Below are 18,551 nucleotides of genomic sequence, written 5' to 3'. Positions count from 1 at the left end.
ATTTTCAAATAAATACTGATGCATTTGAACTCATGTCCTATGAGTATTTAATGTAATTGGAAATAAGTATTTTAAAATACGAAATTTGACATTTTTTGAAAATACTTCCAATAGAATTAGCTGATTTCGGTCGCATTATTTGAAAATACTCAAATACTGTACACAGAAAAATTTGAATTTCAATAAAGAATTTAACACACGTATTTCAACACAGTTCTGGTACCAAGTGACCTTTCTTGCCCTCTCATATTCCTGTAAATAGTGTCTGCTCTAGATATATAGGTACCCTGCCATTTTAGGGTGGGACAAACACTAATGCAAAACAAGCTCTAAAATATTCTCAAATGTTGGCCTTAATCCACATCACAAACCACAAACCAAACTGCTCACTAACTGCCATTGATGTTTTCATTCTCTCAAAATGCTGACTGTGTTGCTGTCTCTGTCCCGCGCTGTTTTACCATGAGAAGACCAGCAGCAACGCTAGCTCAACCACACACTCACTCTGGCTGCTGTTTTACCAACAAGCTGTGTACGTAATGTGTGCACACATGATACTTGTCATTATGGTAGTAAGCGACACAAGTATAAGATGTTTTTTCCCCAATTAAACATGAATTCACTAAGGCATAGCTTGGAATTTGACCAACTCAAAGTCAGTGTTTCTCTCCATCTGTCCGTCTGCGTGACCCTAATAAGGTGTTTTGACAGATTGCTTGTGATGACAGAGTTGCTCATGTTAAGAGAAAACAAATATCCAGCTGTAAACACAGGTGTGAAGGAGGGCAGGTTGTAGCCTCCACCTCAAAGGCATGGTTGTTTTAGAGGAACCCGTTTTGTTCTCAGATCAATCTAGTTTCCAGACCGTGTCAATGCTATATAATATGATGGCTACTCACACCTTTCCTATTTAATGCACTTGAATGATTTCTATCATTCTACTTCCTCTTGACCTTTCACAAACTAATTTAAACGAACATTCTTAAATTGTATTTGAGTTTACTAAAGCATTATAACAGTAAAATAATACATTAACAACCCTGCTGAAACGTGGAGGGGAGGGGCTAACCCTGTGTTGACTATTTCGGCCACATTGATTGGTTGAGCATTTCAAGCAAATTGTGTTAAATTTTCTGGTAAGGCGGAGATCTTGTTCACTTGCTAATGTAGAACAGCTGTCGGGTGTGCTGATAACAGGATGCTGGTGATTCGTCATTTTAAAAGTCACGGCTACTCCGAAGAGGTGGGTCGATCATTTTGTCAATTGCTTGAATTTGAGGCTGTAAAACAGTGTCAAGGATTACAATGGCATAGGCTATATTGTATCCATCCAAACTGAATCGCTCTCATCAATAATTACAGGGGCGCTACTGTCACTGGGGAAGGGGGACGTTCCCCACATTCTGAAATTGCATTTTTGTCCACGATACAAAACGATTGTGCCGTAGGACCATGCGGACGCCTGTGAGCGGTTGGGTAGGCTGTTTGGAGTGTTTATCCGACTGGAAACAAATATGCCCCCCCCCGCACACACACACTTCTAAAACCAAAGTTGCGCCCCTACTAGGCTATATCATGCATTGTTTTTTGTATATTTTTTTAAAACAAAGAAATCAACTTTAGGGGCAAATGAGAAATAATACATACTGTTATAGGCAACAGGAATGTAGTAGTCTGGCACACAGAATGGGTTATTGGGAACATTTAGGTTACTGATATAGCCTACTGTAAATTGCATACCATTGCCAGTTTGCCATTGTTATTTTCAATGTGGTCGACCTGCCGCTGTGTATAGTAGGCCTATAAGATTATCTTCAGTGGCCTATTTCCTCTACAAAGCCTATTACTGCTGGGTGATCTTGTGCCTACTTTACGCAGGTGGGGCTGGGCTGGCTGGTCGCACCGCGTTGCGTCGAACTGAATTATTTATGAAACAATGTAGTTTCTAATAATAGCAGTAATCTCGGTGTAGCCCACACACTTCGAATGGCAGGGAAACGTTATGGGGCGGTATATTGTACGCTTCATCAGTCTGAACGCTTACATTTATGTTTTAGTTAACTAGAGAATTCTCACTGACAATTTATTTGTAAATCACATTTGTGCCACGGGCTGTGTTTTTTTTATGGCATCAAAGATAACTTTGACACTGATAAATAATGTTTCTGTAGATAAACGGTTTTTGTTCTCCATTAATGCAGGTAACACCAAACTGAGCTAGGTTGCACCGCACCTGCGCTTTTCATACAACAAAGTAATCTTGGAGACGAGATGACCGATGGTCCTAGGCTGCGGGGCAATGCATCGGCAGATGGGGATACGCTTTCCTCCGAATCCACTGAAGAGGGCTCAGGAAGAGTGGCCCTGAAGAAGGAGATTGGCCTTGTCAGCGCATGTGGAATTATTGTGGGCAAGTCATTATTATGCTCATCCGTTCTTGCTATCTATTATGTCTTCCTCAATGTAGGTATGGGTGTGTCTACCTAAAATCCAACCTAAATAGATTGCGATGAAATGTATGGTCCACATGGATTGCACAAACTGTGCTAATTTTGTAGCTGATCTGAACTGGTCTTGAAAAACCTGTGTACATTATTTAATGGCCAGGCTACTTCCTGAAAGTTTTGTGATTGCAAGAAAATCCACAGGGCTCAAAATACATTATGTGCCTGTGTGAGGTTGTCTATTTAACTGGTATGTGGATTTGTTCTAAAATGGCTGTCACAGAGCTGCATCCATCCCACCCACATGCAGAGGAAGTCAATAAAAAGTAATCTCAATAATGCTTGGCCTGTGTACCAGCTGCACTTTAAATCATCAGCATGGATCAGCAAAGTGTTCTTGGGGACCTTCAATGCTTCATACATTTATTTGGTACCCTTCCCCAGATATGTGCCTTGACACAGTCCTGTCTCTGAGCTCTTCGGACAATTCCTTCGACCTCATGGCTTGATTTTTGCTCTGGTATGCACTGAACTGTGGGACCTTATATAGACAGGTGTCTTTCCAAATCATGTCCAATCAATTGAATATAACACAGTTGGACTCCAATCAAATTGTAGAAACATCAGGAATGCTCAATGGAAACAGGATACACAAGAGCTTAATTGAGTCTCATAGCAAAGTGTCTGACTACTTATGTAAATAATCCATTTGCAAACAATTCTAAAAACCGGTGTTCACTGTCATTGTGGGGTATTGTGTGTAGATTTAGGAAAACAAATATTAATCAATTTTATAAGGCTGTAACGTAACAATATTTTGGTCAAGTCACCCAAAAAGTCGCATATTGCAGCTTTAAGGTAAACCCTTAAAGGGTATGTAAGCATAAACGTAACCACATGTAACATATGAATTTGCATTAGAATACGCAGCAAAAGTCCCAGTGCAACGTTACCCTTCACTTTTACATTTTGAGTTGTTACACAAAACGGATCGGCAGTCATGCCGGGAAAGAAAAATAAATTGTGGGGTGTGACTTAATATGGAGGATGTGACAAGTCAGCCTATTACCTATATGTAAACTCCAACAGAAATAACAGAACTTCAAATGTATAACTTCAAATTATACCAAATCAATTGCACTCATGACTACTGGTTTCAATTAAATTCAGCCAATTTACAAGCAAATATGAATGTTACAAATCAGCTTGCAAGGTTACTAGCCTGCTAACGTTAGCCCTACAATCTGCTAATGTTACATTAGTATTGTGAGTCAGCCAGATGCTATCAGCACCTCCCTTCCAGCAACATTAAAGTAAACCAACTTTTTGAAAATGCATAATGCCATCTAACCAGTTATTCAATAAGGTTACCGGTATATGTAGTTCTTATCCAGCCACCTAGAGTTATTTTAGTCTGACAGCTAACTAACCTAGCTAGCCAACCACCATGGTCTACATAGCTAAGTAGTTAGCCAGAGAAATTAGTCTAGCATAGGCAGGAACCCACAGAACACCCCCCCTCCTCCCCCCAAAAAAATTGACAGCTGAGTTGGTTACCAAAGTCAAAGAAGAGCTAAGGAGAGACCTTCAGAGGGAGAGCTAGCTAATCCAATAGCAATATAGTGAGGTAAATCCACATTACATTTACCTGGTTTATCTCCACTGTTGACACTTGCCATATTGGTTTGTAGGAAATAGGTTGCAGGCTTCACATTCACCTGGTTTGTCACTCATTCTGAATCCTGCCTTCTACTGATTATAACCTGCTGACTTCAACCGGACAAACTGTTCTGACTTCAAAGCTTGCTTCTCCTTTTTTGGACCACAAATGAGTCCTAACCCCGTCCTTGTGGGTATTACTGCACTAGCGACAAACAGAACTACAACACTCACCCGACTACCACTAACAAACATTACTTTATATGGTTTCTTCTTTGTGGATGTACATAGTAGCTCACCAGTGCCAACACTTGGTTTGGAATGTAATTACATGCTAGCAGGTAGTAGGTAGTGTTAGCCAGCTGAAATTAGCTAGGTATCACCGGTTCTCCATATGACGCTGAGAAATGCATTGTGGGTAGTTCCGAAGATATCCGTAAATAAGTTATGTTTAAGCTTTTTTACATTTTTGTAGTTTTAGGTAACCACATCGTGACTACAACTAAGTTACTAAGTCTTTGACCACGCTGCTACTTTGACAAGAACTCGTGCTTCCTTTCCTTTAAGGGTAATACTTAAGATGTTTTATGTAACTGGGCTCCATGGTTGAAGTGAACCTACAGGACAGTATAGCGCTCCAGGAACCGGGTTAGAGAGCCAGACCTGTGCTGTAGAATCACACCTCATAACAATTTCTCTGCGTGTAGATCTGATCTTTTAGAATTACTTTTGAAGTCGGAGTCTGACTGGGATCTTCCTTCCCTGGGTGGTCTTTGTGGTGAAGGGATCAGTCAGATAAGCCTGGGGGAAATGTGAGTGTCAGTCTGTTCCTGAGCGTGATTAGTCAGCAGTTGGTGGTTTTGCCCTGCTGTCCTGTTTGTGCTACTGTATTATTTCAGACTCCCAAAAACATTCTGATAATCCTGATCTTATGTTTGAGTCACAACAAGTAGTCTGAAGATGTAGTTGCGACTGATGTAAATGAGAAGAGGTAGTGGATAGTGAGTTATACAGTATGAGAAGTTGGCAAAGGGTTCCTGTGATGTTGTGCTTACTTGGCCCCTAAGCAGGAAGCTGTGGACTAAGTGACCGGAAACACTCACTTTCCGTTCCAGTCCACACTCCACTTGTTTATCAGCCAAAGGGACCATGTCGGCCTTAGTCAATGTTGTGTAATATTACCCTCCACTTTTGAAAGATTGATGCAGCATTTTCCACTCCTCCTTACCCTCCCTGTCTCTTTGTCTGGGTCTCAGGTAACATCATCGGTTCAGGGATCTTTGTGAGCCCAAAGGGTGTTCTGGAGAATGCGAGCTCTGTGGGGCTGGCTCTCATCGTGTGGATTGTCACTGGAGTGATCACAGCCATTGGCGCACTCTGCTATGCCGAGCTGGGCGTTACCATCCCCAAGTCTGGAGGAGACTACTCATACGTCAAGGACATATTTGGAGGACTTGCCGGGTAAGGGAAATGCATGGTGATGAGAGAATACTTATACTGTAAGATTACTGCAAGAGAAGTACTGGTTACCATCTGTCATTTTGAGCCACCCTTTTCTCAGACACAGAAATTGACAGTATACTGTACAAAGCCCCCCCCCCCCCACGAAGCAGTACATTTCCATCCTCTTGTCCTCCACCATTTCCTGTATGTCATTAACCTTGTTTTAGTGTCTGCCCTTTATTGTACACATGCATCAGCCCATATTATTGAATGTCTGCTAGTTGGTTTTTTGTGTTCACACTGTCCTCTAATGAGCACTGGTATTTATTTTCCTGACAGGTTTTTGCTCTACTTCAGAAATGTAGATGTTGATATACGTGAATGAGGTGTTTTGACGTGTGATTTTCTGACCCCCTCCCTCCTTCCCTCCCTACCTACCTCTCCCAGGTTCCTGCGTCTGTGGATCGCGGTATTGGTGATCTACCCCACCAACCAAGCGGTCATCGCCCTCACCTTCTCCAACTATGTCCTGCAGCCCCTATTTCCCTCCTGCTTCCCCCCAGAGAATGGCCTCCGCCTGCTGGCTGCTGTCTGTTTATGTGAGTGCCTCAGAGAACATGCATGCCGCCTTAGTTGTTTTTGGACTACTTTGTTTACTTCAGCCTGATCACTGGCCCTCCTGGCTCTCTTCGCTGAATTTGAGACTTGAGGTATATTTGTAGGTCAAATATACCGTATTACCCAGTCTACATTTACATTTAAGTCATTTAGCAGACGCTCTTATCCAGAGCGACTTACAAATTGGTGCATTCACCTTATGACATCCAGTGGAACAGCCACTTTACAATAGTGCATCTAAATCTTTTAAGGGGGGGGGGGTGAGAAGGATTACTTTATCCTATCCTAGGTATTCCTTAAAGAGGTGGGGTTTCAGGTGTCTCCGGAAGGTGGTGATTGACTCCGCCGTCCTGGCGTCGTGAGGGAGTTTGTTCCACCATTGGGGGGCCAGAGCAGCGAACAGTTTTGACTGGGCTGAGCGGGAACTGTACTTCCTCAGTGGTAGGGAGGCGAGCAGGCCAGTCTAGTATAGTGTTACTGTATTCCATGTGTGGTAAGTTGCTATGATGCGTGATGTGACTCTTCCTCCTTTCGTCCCAGTGTTGCTGACGTGGGTGAACTGCTCCAGTGTGCGCTGGGCCACTCGTGTTCAGGATGTCTTCACTACTGGGAAGCTGCTAGCCCTGGGTCTTATCATCATCATGGGCTTTATGCAGATCTGCAAAGGTAGACTCGGTCTCTTTGATTTTGATTCTGATCTGTAACTGTTGATTTCTTTCATCATTCATTAGTCATTGGGATGTCTACAGGATAGGCCTACTGTACGTGGAGTATTGGCAAAGACGGTACACTATGGAGATGCTTCTCCAATAGAAGAAAATGCAATCGGCGCCTGCGTAGCAACCTAGCGGTGCCAAAAGCCCTGGTCTACCCTAGAAATCCTGTGTAAATTACCATTGGCAGAATGGCCAAACTAAACTTTTTTTAGACTGCTGTTTTGGCCACTAAAATGTGATGTTATGATGATGTTCGATCCCCACTGGTAAACATTTAAAATTTCGCTACAAATCGGGATATTTAATTAAATATACAGTTTTAAGTCGGAAGTTTACATACATTTAGGTTGGAGTCATTAAAACTTGTTTTTCAACCACTCTACAAATTTCTTGTTAACAAACTATAGTTTTGGCAAGTCGGTTAGGACACCTTCTTTGTGCATGACACAGAAGTAATTTTTCCAACAATTGTTTAGACCGATTATTTCACTTATAATTCACAATGACAATTCCAGTGGGTCAGAAGTTTACATACACTAAGTTGACTGCCTTTCAACAGCTTGGAAAATTCCAGAAAATGATGTCATGGCTTTAGAAGCTTCTGATAGGCCAATTGACATCATTGGAGGTGTACCTGTGGATTTATTTCAAAGCCTACCTTCAAACTCAGTGTCTCTTTGCTTGACATCATGGGAACATCAAAAGAAATCAGCCAAGACCTCAGACTTTTTTGGGTAGACCTCCACAAGTCTGGTTCATACTTGGGAGCAATTTACAAATGCCTGAAGGTACCACATTCATCTGTACAAATAATAGTACGCAAGTATAATCACCATGGGACCACGCAGCCGTCATACTGCTCAGGAAGGAGACGCCTTCCGTCTCCTAGAGATGAACATATGTGGGTGCCAAAACTGCAAATCAATCCCAGAACAACAGCAAAGGACCTTGTGAAGATGTTGGCGGAAACTGGTACAAAAGTATATATTTCCACAGTAAAATGAGTCCTATATCAACAACTTGAGAGGCCGCTCAGCAAGGAAGAAGCCACTACTCCAAAACCGCCATAAAAAGCCTGACTACGGTTTGCAACTGCACATGGGGATAAAGATTGCACTTTTTGGAGAAATGTCCTCTGGTCTGATGTAACAAAAATAGAACTGTTTGGCCATAATGACCATCGTTATGTTTGGAGGAAAAAGGGGGAGGTTTGCAAGCCGAAGAACACCATCCCAACCGCGAAGCACGGGGGTGGCAGCATCATGTTGTGGGGGTGCTTTGATGCAGGAGGGACTGGTGCACTTCACAAAATAGATGGCATCATGAAGAGGGAAAATTATGTGGATATATTGAAGCAACAGCTCAAGACATCAGTCAGGAAGTTAACCCATTTGCGACCAAGCTTTTTCCAAATGGAAAATGACCCCAAGCATACTTCCAAAGTTGTGGCAAAATGGCTTAAGGACAACAAATTCAGGGTATTTGAGTGGCCATCACACAGCCCTGACCTCAATCCTATAGAAAATTTGTGGGCAGAACAGAAAAACGTGTGCGAGCAAGGAGGCCTACAAACCTGACTGTTACACCAGCTCTGTCAGGAGGAATGGGCCCAAATCAAATGTATTTATATAGCCCTTCGTACATCAGCTGATATCTCTAAAGTGCTGTACAGAAACCCAGCCTAAAACCCCAAACAGCAAGCAATGCAGGTGTAGAAGCACCCAACTTATTGTGGGAAGCTTGTTGAAGCCTACCTGAAACGTTTGACCCAAGTTAAACAATTGAAAAAGGCAATGCTACCAAATACTAATTGAGTGTATGTAAACTTCTGACCCACTGGGAATGTGATGAAAGAAATAAAAGCTGAAATAAATCATTCTCTCAACTATTATTCTGAAATTTAAAATTCTTAAAACAAAATGGTGATCCTGACCTAAGGCAGGGAATATTTCCTAGGATTAAATGTCAGGAATTGTGAAACACCTTAGCCAAATATATTAAAACTCAGTTTATGTAAACTTCCGAATTCAACTGTACTTGTCAAATATAAACGCAACAATTTCAACAATTTTACTGAGTTAGTTCATATAAGAAAATCACTCATTTGAAATTAACTCATTAGGCCATAACCTGTTGATTTCACTCGACTGGGCAAGGTGTGCATTTGCTCACTGAAGTCGGTTATGACGCCGAACTGCAATCAGGTCGAGATGCTGAGGACTGAGCACGCAGATGAGCTTCCTTGAGACTGTTTCTGACTGTTTGTGCAAAAATTATTTGGTTGTGCAAACCCACAGTTTCATCAGTGGTCCAGGTGGCTGGTCTTAGATGATCCCGCAAGTGAAGAAGCCAGATGCGGAGGTCCTGGGCACGGGGTCTGTGGTTGAGGCCGGTTGGACATACTGCCAAATTATCTAAAACAATATTGGAGGCAGTTTTTGGTAGAGAAATTCAAATTGAATTCTCTGGCAACTACTCTAGTGGACATTGCTGCAGCCAGCATGCCAATTGCACGCTCCCTCAAAACTTGAGACATCTGTGGCATTGTGTTGTGACACAACTGCACATTTTAAAATGTCCTTTCATTGTTCCAAGCACAAGCTGAACCTGTGTAATCATGCTGTTTAATCAACTATTTGATATGCCAAAGCTGTCAGGTGGATGGATTATCTTGGAAAAATATTTTTTAAATAAATACATTTATTTCACCTTTATTTAACCAGGTAGGCTAGTTGAGAACAAGTTCTCATTTACAACTGCGACCTGGCCTAGATAAAGCAGTGTGAACAGACAACAGAGTTACACATGGAGTAAACAATAAACAAGTCAATAACACAGTAGAAAAAAAGAAACAAATGTCTATACATTGTGTGCAAAAGGCATGAGGAGATAGGCAAATAATTACAATTTAGCAGATTAACACTGGAGTGATAAATGATCAGATGGTCATGTGCAGGTAGAAATACTGGTGTGCAAAAGAGCAGAAAAGTAAATAAATAAAAACAGTATGTGGATGTGGTAAGTCAATTGGGTGGGCTATTTACCGATGGACTATGTACAGCTGCAGCGATCGGTTAGCTGCTCAGACAGCAGATGTTTAAAGTTGGTGAGGGAATAAGTCCAACTTCAGCGATTTTTGCAATTCGTTCCAGTCACAGGCAGCAGAGAACTGGAAGGAAAGGCGGCCAAATGAGGTGTTGGTTTTAGGGATGATCAGTGAGATACACCTGCTAGAGTGCGTGCTACGGGTGGGTGTTGCCATCGTGACCAGTGAACTGGGATAAGGCGGAGTTTTGCCTAGCATGGACTTGTAGATGACCTGGAGCCAGTGGGTCTGGCGACGAATATGTAGCGAGGCCGACTAGAGCATACAGGTCGCAGTGGTGGGTGGTATAAGGTGATTTGGTAACAAAACGGATGACACTGTGATAAACTGCATCCAGTTTGCTGAGTAGAGTATTGGAAGCTATTTTGTTAATGACATCGCCGAAGTCGAGGATCGGTAGGATAGTCAGTTTTACTAGGGTAATTTTGGCGGCGTGAGTGAAGGAGGCTTTGTTGTGGAATAGAAAGCCGACTAGATTTGATTTTAGATTGGAGATGTTTGATATGAGTCTGGAAGGAGAGTTTACAGTCTACCAGACACCTAGGTACTTAAAGATGTCCACATATTCTAGGTCTGAACCATCCAGGGTGGTGATGCTAGTCGGGCGTGCGGGTGCAGGCAGCGAATGGTTGAAAAGCATGCATTTGGTTTTACTGGCGTTTAAGAGCAGTTGGAGGCCACGGAAGGAGTGTTGTATGGCATTGAAGCTCGTTTGGAGATTAGATAGCACAGTGTCCAAGGAAGGGCCAGAAGTATACAGAAAGGTGTCGTCTGCTTAGAGGTGGATCAGGGAATCTCCCGCAGCAAGAGCAACCTCTTTGATATATACAGAGAAAAGAGTCGGCCTGAGAATTGAACCCTATGGCACCTCCATAGTCTGCCAGAGGACCGGACAACATGCCCTCCGATTTGACACACTGAACTCTGTCTGCAAAGTAGTTGGTGAACCAGGCACGGCAGTCATTAGAAAAACCGAGGCTACTGAGTCTGCCGATAAGAATATGGTGATTGACAGAGTCAAAAGCCTTGGCCAGGTCAATGAAGACTGCTGCACAGTACTGTCTTTTATCGATGGCGGTTATGATATCGTTTAGTACCTTGAGCGTGGCTGAGGTGCACCCGTGACCGGCTCGGAAACCAGATTGCACAGCGGAGAAGGTACGGTGGGATTCGAGATGGTCAGTGATCTGTTTGTTGACTAGGCTTTCGAAGACCTTAGATAGGCAGGGCAGGATGGATATAGGTCTGTAACAGTTTGGGTCCAGGGTGTCTCCCCCCTTTGAAGAGGGGGATGACTGCGGCAGCTTTCCAATCCTTGGGGATCTCAGGCGATATGAAAGAGGTTGAACAGGCTGGTAATAGGGGTTGCGACAATGGCGGCGGATAGTTTCAGAAATAGAGGGTCCAGATTGTCAAAACCAGCTGATTTGTACAGGTCCATGTTTTGCAGCACTTTCAGAACATCTGCTATCTGGATTTGGGTAAAGGAGAAGCTGGGGAGGCTTGGGCGAGTAGCGGGGGGGGGGGGGGGGCGGAGCTGTTGGCCGAGGTTTGAGTTGCCAGGAGGAAGGCATGGCCAGCCGTTGAGAAATGCTTATTGAAGTTTTCGATTATCATGGATTTATCAGTGGTGACCGTGTTACCTAGCCTCAGTGCAGTGGGCAGCTGGGAGGAGGTGGTCTTGTTCTCCAATGGACTTTACAGTGTCCCAGAACTTTTTGGAGTTAGAGCTACAGGATGCAAATTTCTGCTTGAAAAAGCTGGCCTTTGCTTTCCTGACTTCCCTGAACAGTTGCATATCGCGGGGACTATTCAATGCTATTGCAGTCCGCCACAGGATGTTTTTGTGCTGGTCGAGGGCAGTCAGGTCTGGAGTGAACCAAGGGCTATATCTGTTCTTAGTTCTGCATTTTTTGAACGGAGCATGCCTACTGACGGGATGAGGTCAATATCCTTCCAGGATACCCGGGCCAGGTCGATTAGAAAGGCCTGCTCGCAGAAGTGTTTTAGTGAGCGTTTGACAGTGATGAGGGGTGGTCGTTTGACTGCGGGCCCGTAGCGGATACAGGCAATGAGGCAGTCATCGCTGAGATCCTGATTGAAGACAGAGGACGTGTATTTGAGGGGCCAGTTGGTCAGGATAATGTCTGAGGGTGCCCTTGTTTACAGATTTAGGGTTGTAACTGGTGGGTTCCTTGAGGATTTGTGAGATTGAGGGCATCTAGCTTAGATTGTATGACTGCCGGTGTGTTAAGCATATCCCAGTTTAGGTCGCCTAACAGAACAAACTCTGAAGCTAGATGGGGGGGCGATCAATTCACAAATGGAGTCCAGGGCACAGCTGGGAGCGGAGGGGGTTCGGTTGCAGGCAGCAACAGTGAGACTTATTTCTGGAGATAGTAATTAAAAAAATTAGTAGTTTGAACTGTTTGGGTATGGACCTGGAAAGTATTGACATTACTTTGCAGGCTATCTCTGCAGTAGACTGCAACTCCGCCCCTTTTGGCAGTTCTATCTTGACGGAAAATGTTATAGTTGGGAATGGAAATCTCTGAATTTTTGGCGGCCTTCCTAAGCCAAGATTCAGACAAGGCAAGGACAACAAGAGGGATGGAAAGGAGGAGTAGTATGAGGGTGCGGCTAAAGGCTATCAAAACTGGTCGCCTAGAGCGTTGGGGACAAAGAATAAAAGGAGCAGATTTCTGCTTACTATCAGGGATGTAAACAAATTTGTGCACAAGATTTGAGAGAAATTATCTTTTTGTGCTTATGGAAAATTTCTGGGATTTTTTTTCAGCTCATGAAACATGAGACCAACACATTACATGTTGATTGGTACTTTTGTTCAGTGTAGTTATCCATTCTGACGTCATTTGTTGTGACGCAGGACCACGTGCTGACAGACAAATCACTGGCCAGTAGGCTCTGAGGAGGGCCACGCCCTCATGTCATAGACATTAAGGTTGACTCTCAGGCAGGATGAAAATGACTACATCGACCACAATCTTTTCCTGCAGTTACAGCCACTTTCAACATGATCCTTAGTGATTTTTTTGTTGTTGGTGCCATTCAGCTCAATTCAGCAATATTGCACGCTTCAAATTAAAATACTTCTGGCTTCATGCGCCAGCTGCTTTTTCCCATATTAATACATGGATGACGTCAGCGCTGTCACGATCTACTGGTTTTCATGTCCATGGACCCCACACACAATTCCATCACCCACTCTGTGTTCTGTGTTGTCTGTGCCCAGGGGAGTATTACTGGCTGGAGCCTGCGCATGCATTTGAGACGTTCCAGCCCTATGACATTGGCCAGATAGCCCTGTCCTTCCTGCAAGGCTCCTTTGCCTACGGGGGATGGAACTTCCTCAACTATGTCACAGAGGAGCTTGTCGACCCCTACAAGTGAGCTAGATCCCCCAACTTGACCGAAATCACAAGTTGCACATGGTCTCAACAGGGTAGCATTACATACACACCCAATCTAACCAGTCATGTCTGGATATCATTAGTGTCCGACTTGGGCAGGAGCTCACTGGAGTGGAGTACCGGCACCAAAAATGTTCTACTGCTTGAGCTCCTGCACCTCCTTATAGAATAATAGCTCAAATTTATTGTGGAAATGCTGTACCTAAATATATACGGTACCGGCACCCAAAATGAGTATCGGTACCTATTTCAGTCCAAGTCGAGCACTGGTTATCCTAGTCAACCATGATCTATACCTTTTAACTCTGTATTACAGATGAGACTGTGTCCTGTTAGGCCTGTGTTATCAATTTGGATGGTAATTCACACCATTCATACACCCCCACCAGAACCCCAGCTCTTCAACCCTGTTCTCTCTGTATAACAGGAACCTTCCTCGGGCCATCTTCATCTCCATCCCTCTGGTGACTTTTGTTTATGTGTTCGCCAACATCGCCTATGTCACCGCCATGAGTCCTCAGGAGCTGCTGGCCTCCAATGCCGTCGCTGTGGTGAGATGCCCCGGCCCTCCCCATTCTGCTGCCCTTGTGTAGCTGCTTTTGGGAATGGCTGCGTTTGGGACTCATGCAGCTTGGTCTAAAGTCTGGTTATCAGTAGAAAATGCTTTTAGTCACCAGTCTTGGATTTCAAAGTCATCCTGAAACATCAGTTAGTAGAATTTGTTTGTTGAAACTCTCCTCTCTCCTGTGTCCACAAATTCTCTTCCAGACATTTGGTGAGAAGTTACTTGGAGTGATGTCATGGATCATGCCCATCTCTGTCGCACTGTCTACTTTTGGGGGGGTCAATGGCTCCCTCTTCACTTCGTCGAGGTCAGTTTATGCACCCCATCCTTCGCTCTCGGTTTGTCTTTTTGCTCTCACGCTGTCTGTAATTACATTCCCCATTCTTTCCTCCTGTCTGTAGTGCGTCCTTCATACTTGTGGAAATATCAGACCACAGAATGATCACATCTAGTCACTATGATTCCTGTTCTTTCTGCACTCTCTAACCCCTTTCTTATTCCATATGTTGCACCTCTGTGTGCCTCTACCATCACTGCCCTGCTTTGTCTTAATTTCTTTGTGTCCCATTTGTTATCACTTGTTTGTTTTTCTACACCTCAATGGACAGTTTCTTTTTTACCCCTCGTTCTTTGTGAGTCCAAAAGCAACAAGAGAGAGGACTGTTTTTCCAGTATCTCAGTGCTGACCTTATATTCATGTTCTTCACCGTCTCTTTCAGGCTGTTTTTTGCTGGCGCAAGGGAAGGCCATCTCCCCCGGCTACTGGCGATGATTCATGTGAAACGCTGTACCCCAATCCCAGCCCTACTATTCACCGTGAGTCCTAACTTTACCCGGCGTAACCTCTCTTCCTCTCTCACACCTACAAACGTGTCATCCCAGTTCATTTTATGTACAGTAGTCTCTCGAGTCTGTAATGCTTAATTTGACTTTAAAATGAATGGATGACTTTTGCCCCACCACCCTGCTTCTTTACAGTGTGTATCCACCCTACTGATGCTGTGCACCAGTGACATGTATACCCTCATCAACTATGTGGGCTTCATAAACTACCTCTTCTATGGGGTCACCGTCGCTGGGCAGATTGTGCTGCGCATCAAACAGCCAGACCTATATCGGCCTATCAAGGTAAAACCTTCATGCCTGTGCTTCCATCACTCAATCCGTTTGGACAAGGTTATTGCTTGCACATTTTGGGAGGAGCATGGTTTTGATAAGAATTCTTTACTCAATACTGTCCTGATTGCAGTCATGGGTCTACTCTTGTTTATGACAAGTTACAAGCTGACATATGAACAATGCCATAATTGTCAAAGCATGTGTTGTGTTCCCCCTGTGGATTGTTCAATTGTTTACTCTTTACTTTGTATGCATTACATTGTTTGTGTAAATTTATCATGTATGAGATGGTATAGATTGTTGGCTGTCCTGTCTTCAGGTGAGCCTGGTGTGGCCAGTGATCTACCTGTTGTTCTGGGCCTTCCTGCTCCTCTTCTCGCTGTACTCTGAGCCTGTGGTGTGTGGCCTCGGCATGGCTATCATGCTGACTGGAGTCCCTGTCTACTTCCTGGGGGTCTTCTGGGACAACAAGCCCCAATGCTTCAACACCTTCATCGGTATGGAAACCATATTCACTAGTGATGATGCTCATTACTACGTCCCCTAGTTCTTTCTAGTAAAGTGCTAAATGACAGTACCTGTACCATTTATTGTTGTGCAAAATGCTTAGCTTTCGGGATTACAGTCGTGGCCAAAAGTTGAGAATGACACAAATATTAATTTTCAGTCTGCTGCTTCACTGTCTTTATATATTTTTGTCAGATGTTACTATGGACTATTGAAGTATAATTACAAGCATTTCATAAGTATCAAAGGCTTTTATTGACAATTACATGAAGTTGACGCAAAGAATCTATTTGCAGTGTTGACCCTTTTTCAAGACCTCTGCAATCCACCCTGGCATGCTGTCAATTAACTTATGGGCCACATCCTGACTGATGGCAGCCTATTCTTGATTCTTGCATAATCAATGCTTGGAGTTTGTCAGAATTTGAGGGTTTTTGTTTGTCCACCCGCCTCTTGAGGATTGACCACAAGTTCTCAATGGGATTAAGGTCTGGGGAGTTTCCTGGCCATGGACCCAAAATATCGATTTTTTTTGTTCCCAGAGCCACTTATTTATCACTTTTGCCTTATGGCAAGGTGCTCCATCATGCTGGAAAAGGTATTGCTCGTCACCAAACTGTTCCTGGATGGTTGGGAGAAGTTGCTCTCGGATGATGTGTTGGTACCATTTTTAATTAATGGCTGTGTTCTTAGGCAAAATTGTGAGTGAGCCCACTCCCTTGGCTGAGAAGAAACCCCACAATTCAGTTCATTTGCATGGCAAAGAGGAACTTTGCAATTCATCTATCACTCTTTATAAACTTCTGGAGTATATCCAAATTGCCATCACACAAACTGAGGCAGCAGACTTTGAAAATTAATATTTGTGTCATTCTCAACTTTTGGCCACGACTGTATTGATATGAAATCTATTTTTTCCTCTTCTACAGTTGGTTACTCACTACTTTCTCCCACCCAGGTAAGATGACCCATGTGTGCCAAAAGTTCTGTGTGGTGGTGTACCCAGACATGGGCGAAAGCAGGAATGTAGGAAACCAGGGAACGGAATAGGGACAAAGATCTAGGGGATGTGTTCATCTGAATGGACATTGGCACAGACAGTCACTCCTAAAAGGGTGTTGAGAGAGACTGGGAGACATCAAAAGATGGACGGATGCACTCAAGGAGATATGCTACAGCACATGGTTTTCTCTTGTAAATGTTGACTAGCCTTAAGACTTTACACATCTGCCTCAATGCAATTACTACTGCCCATTCCCATGAGTCTGAGCTGCAATATCAATATATTGGACAGATAAGTAATGTTGATGTTCAGATGTAAAGATAATTTTCTTCTGTTTTGGAGAATGTTGTACTGTATTGTCTTTTATTTAGATTTTGGTATCGGTTTCATTTCCGTTTTGGTTGTGGCAAAGTTGAATAGTGATCTTAATGTATAGTCTTCCACATAACACTAAACAAACTCATTCCCTAAATGTTTGTTTACTGCATTTAATTTATCACCCCTTTTCATTGTTTTGTTATTGTTGTACATGAGTGTAATGTCTTCTGTAGACTGCTCTTCAATGAACTAGAGGGTAGGTGTACTCCTGAACGATTAGATCCTTTTATGTGATAAAGCCACTTCAAAGTCACGTTATACCACTCATGTAACTTGATATGTAGATCTTCGAGATTAGATTTTTAATTCTTGCAAAAGAACTAGCATGACCCATACACTGAATGTAATAATTATGTAAACAAATGATTAATAATCATAGAAATGCTGCATAGAAAATATATAATTTACATTAAGTTTTGCTCAAAGGCGCAAACTTCGTCTGTTTATGATTGTCAATAATAATGCAACATATTCCTTTATAAAGCCAGTCACAGGTCTTTTTGTTTGGTGATACACATCTTGCATTGATTGAAATGTTTATTACTGTGCTGCTCAGCATGGAATCACTAATTCCTTACACTTTCAAGATTCATTACCATCTTATATTCTCAATATCAATAGAAACATGCAATGAAACACTAACACACTAGTCATTTGAATGATAAGAAATTCCTCACTGAACTGCCACCATCTATCTTACATGCTTTGTTACCCTGTTTGTCAAGCAACAACAGGCAATGACAATGAACAGGCATGCTCCTACTGTCTCCTTGTGGTGCTGGGAAGCCCAATGCTGGTGGTTTAGTTCCTTCCTGCCATTAAAATCCTCCCACAAACACTATCTCTCTGCTCCATTTATGTGGTCCGATCTATGCTTCCGAGGATATTATTTAACTTACCACCACTGTTTAGTAATAACATGTAAAACAGCTCTCATGTAAATGTGTTAATTGAGTTGTGCAGTGGCAGAAAGGCAAACGTGCATGTTTAGACACTTACACAATGTTATGGATGAAAATAAAATTACATAGGGATGACTGATGAGAGGAATGTTGCTATAATATGGAAAAAGATGACTGACCATGACCTTCAATGTAATTGTTCAGGTGATTGCTTCTCTGTCAATGCACCATCAGTTTACTCAGCACCCCCACCTCAAGCTTTCATCCACCTGGGGTGTATTAATTAGTTGGATTGTTTTGCAACTAGTTTGTATTGGACAAATGTTTGTATTGGACAAATTCAGTTATGTTTGCTTTAGTTTGTTTCATGGAACAAACGATAACCAGATGTTGCTAACTGTTTGTTGCTAAATGCTTAATACACCCCTGTTGTCAAGGACACCGACCTCCACGTAGCCTACAGTCTAGGCCTAGGAACAGACAGTGTTCCTAGCAAAGGTGTCTAAATTCTGGATTACAGTGCTATGTATTGGCCATTGAGAGGCTTTGACGCCAGTGGTCGGCCATATTGGCAACCCCCAGTAGGCGCAGTCCTACGTAGGAATGAATGGAATTGTACTGTATTTAAATTAAATATTTCAAGGACAAAATTAAATATTT

At 43.0% G+C, this 18,551-nt stretch overlaps 1 protein-coding gene across 2 annotated transcripts; it reads left to right on the top strand.

Moving 5' to 3' along the window:
* The first annotated feature begins 1,114 nt into the window (after nucleotides 1–1,114).
* Nucleotides 1,115–18,214, top strand: LOC124009365 (large neutral amino acids transporter small subunit 2-like). Of its 2 annotated transcripts, none has more exons than XM_046321126.1 (12): nucleotides 1,115–1,243; nucleotides 2,202–2,410; nucleotides 5,360–5,564; nucleotides 5,994–6,145; nucleotides 6,705–6,830; nucleotides 13,240–13,393; nucleotides 13,845–13,968; nucleotides 14,186–14,289; nucleotides 14,702–14,798; nucleotides 14,961–15,110; nucleotides 15,421–15,598; nucleotides 16,567–18,212. In XM_046321126.1, the coding sequence occupies exons 2-12, from the start codon at nucleotides 2,272–2,274 to the stop codon at nucleotides 16,656–16,658; spliced, it is 1,521 nt and encodes a 506-aa protein (XP_046177082.1). In that variant the 5' UTR covers nucleotides 1,115–1,243; nucleotides 2,202–2,271; the 3' UTR covers nucleotides 16,659–18,212. The 2 variants fall into 2 exon arrangements, with proteins under 2 accessions (XP_046177082.1, XP_046177083.1); XM_046321127.1 differs by lacking the exon at nucleotides 1,115–1,243 and adding an exon at nucleotides 1,868–2,017 and having other exon boundaries at nucleotides 16,567–18,214.
* Nucleotides 18,215–18,551: the final 337 nt, after the last annotated feature.

The sequence above is a fragment of the Oncorhynchus gorbuscha genome, linkage group LG22 (genome assembly GCF_021184085.1).
Source record: "Oncorhynchus gorbuscha isolate QuinsamMale2020 ecotype Even-year linkage group LG22, OgorEven_v1.0, whole genome shotgun sequence".
In the NCBI taxonomy this organism is placed as follows: domain Eukaryota; kingdom Metazoa; phylum Chordata; class Actinopteri; order Salmoniformes; family Salmonidae; genus Oncorhynchus; species Oncorhynchus gorbuscha.
Note: the sequence above shows the minus strand (reverse complement) of the source record. Positions and strands in the feature narration are given on the sequence as shown.

Bases quoted from the DNA above. Each gene is read 5' to 3' on its own strand.
- LOC124009365 (XM_046321127.1), top strand. From the start codon at position 2,272: ATGACCGATGGTCCTAGGCTGCGGGGCAATGCATCGGCAGATGGGGAT. The intron at 13,394-13,844 runs GTGAGCTAGATC...TCTGTATAACAG, and splicing joins GAGCTTGTCGACCCCTACAA to GAACCTTCCTCGGGCCATCT. The intron at 14,799-14,960 runs GTGAGTCCTAAC...GCTTCTTTACAG, and splicing joins TCCCAGCCCTACTATTCACC to TGTGTATCCACCCTACTGAT.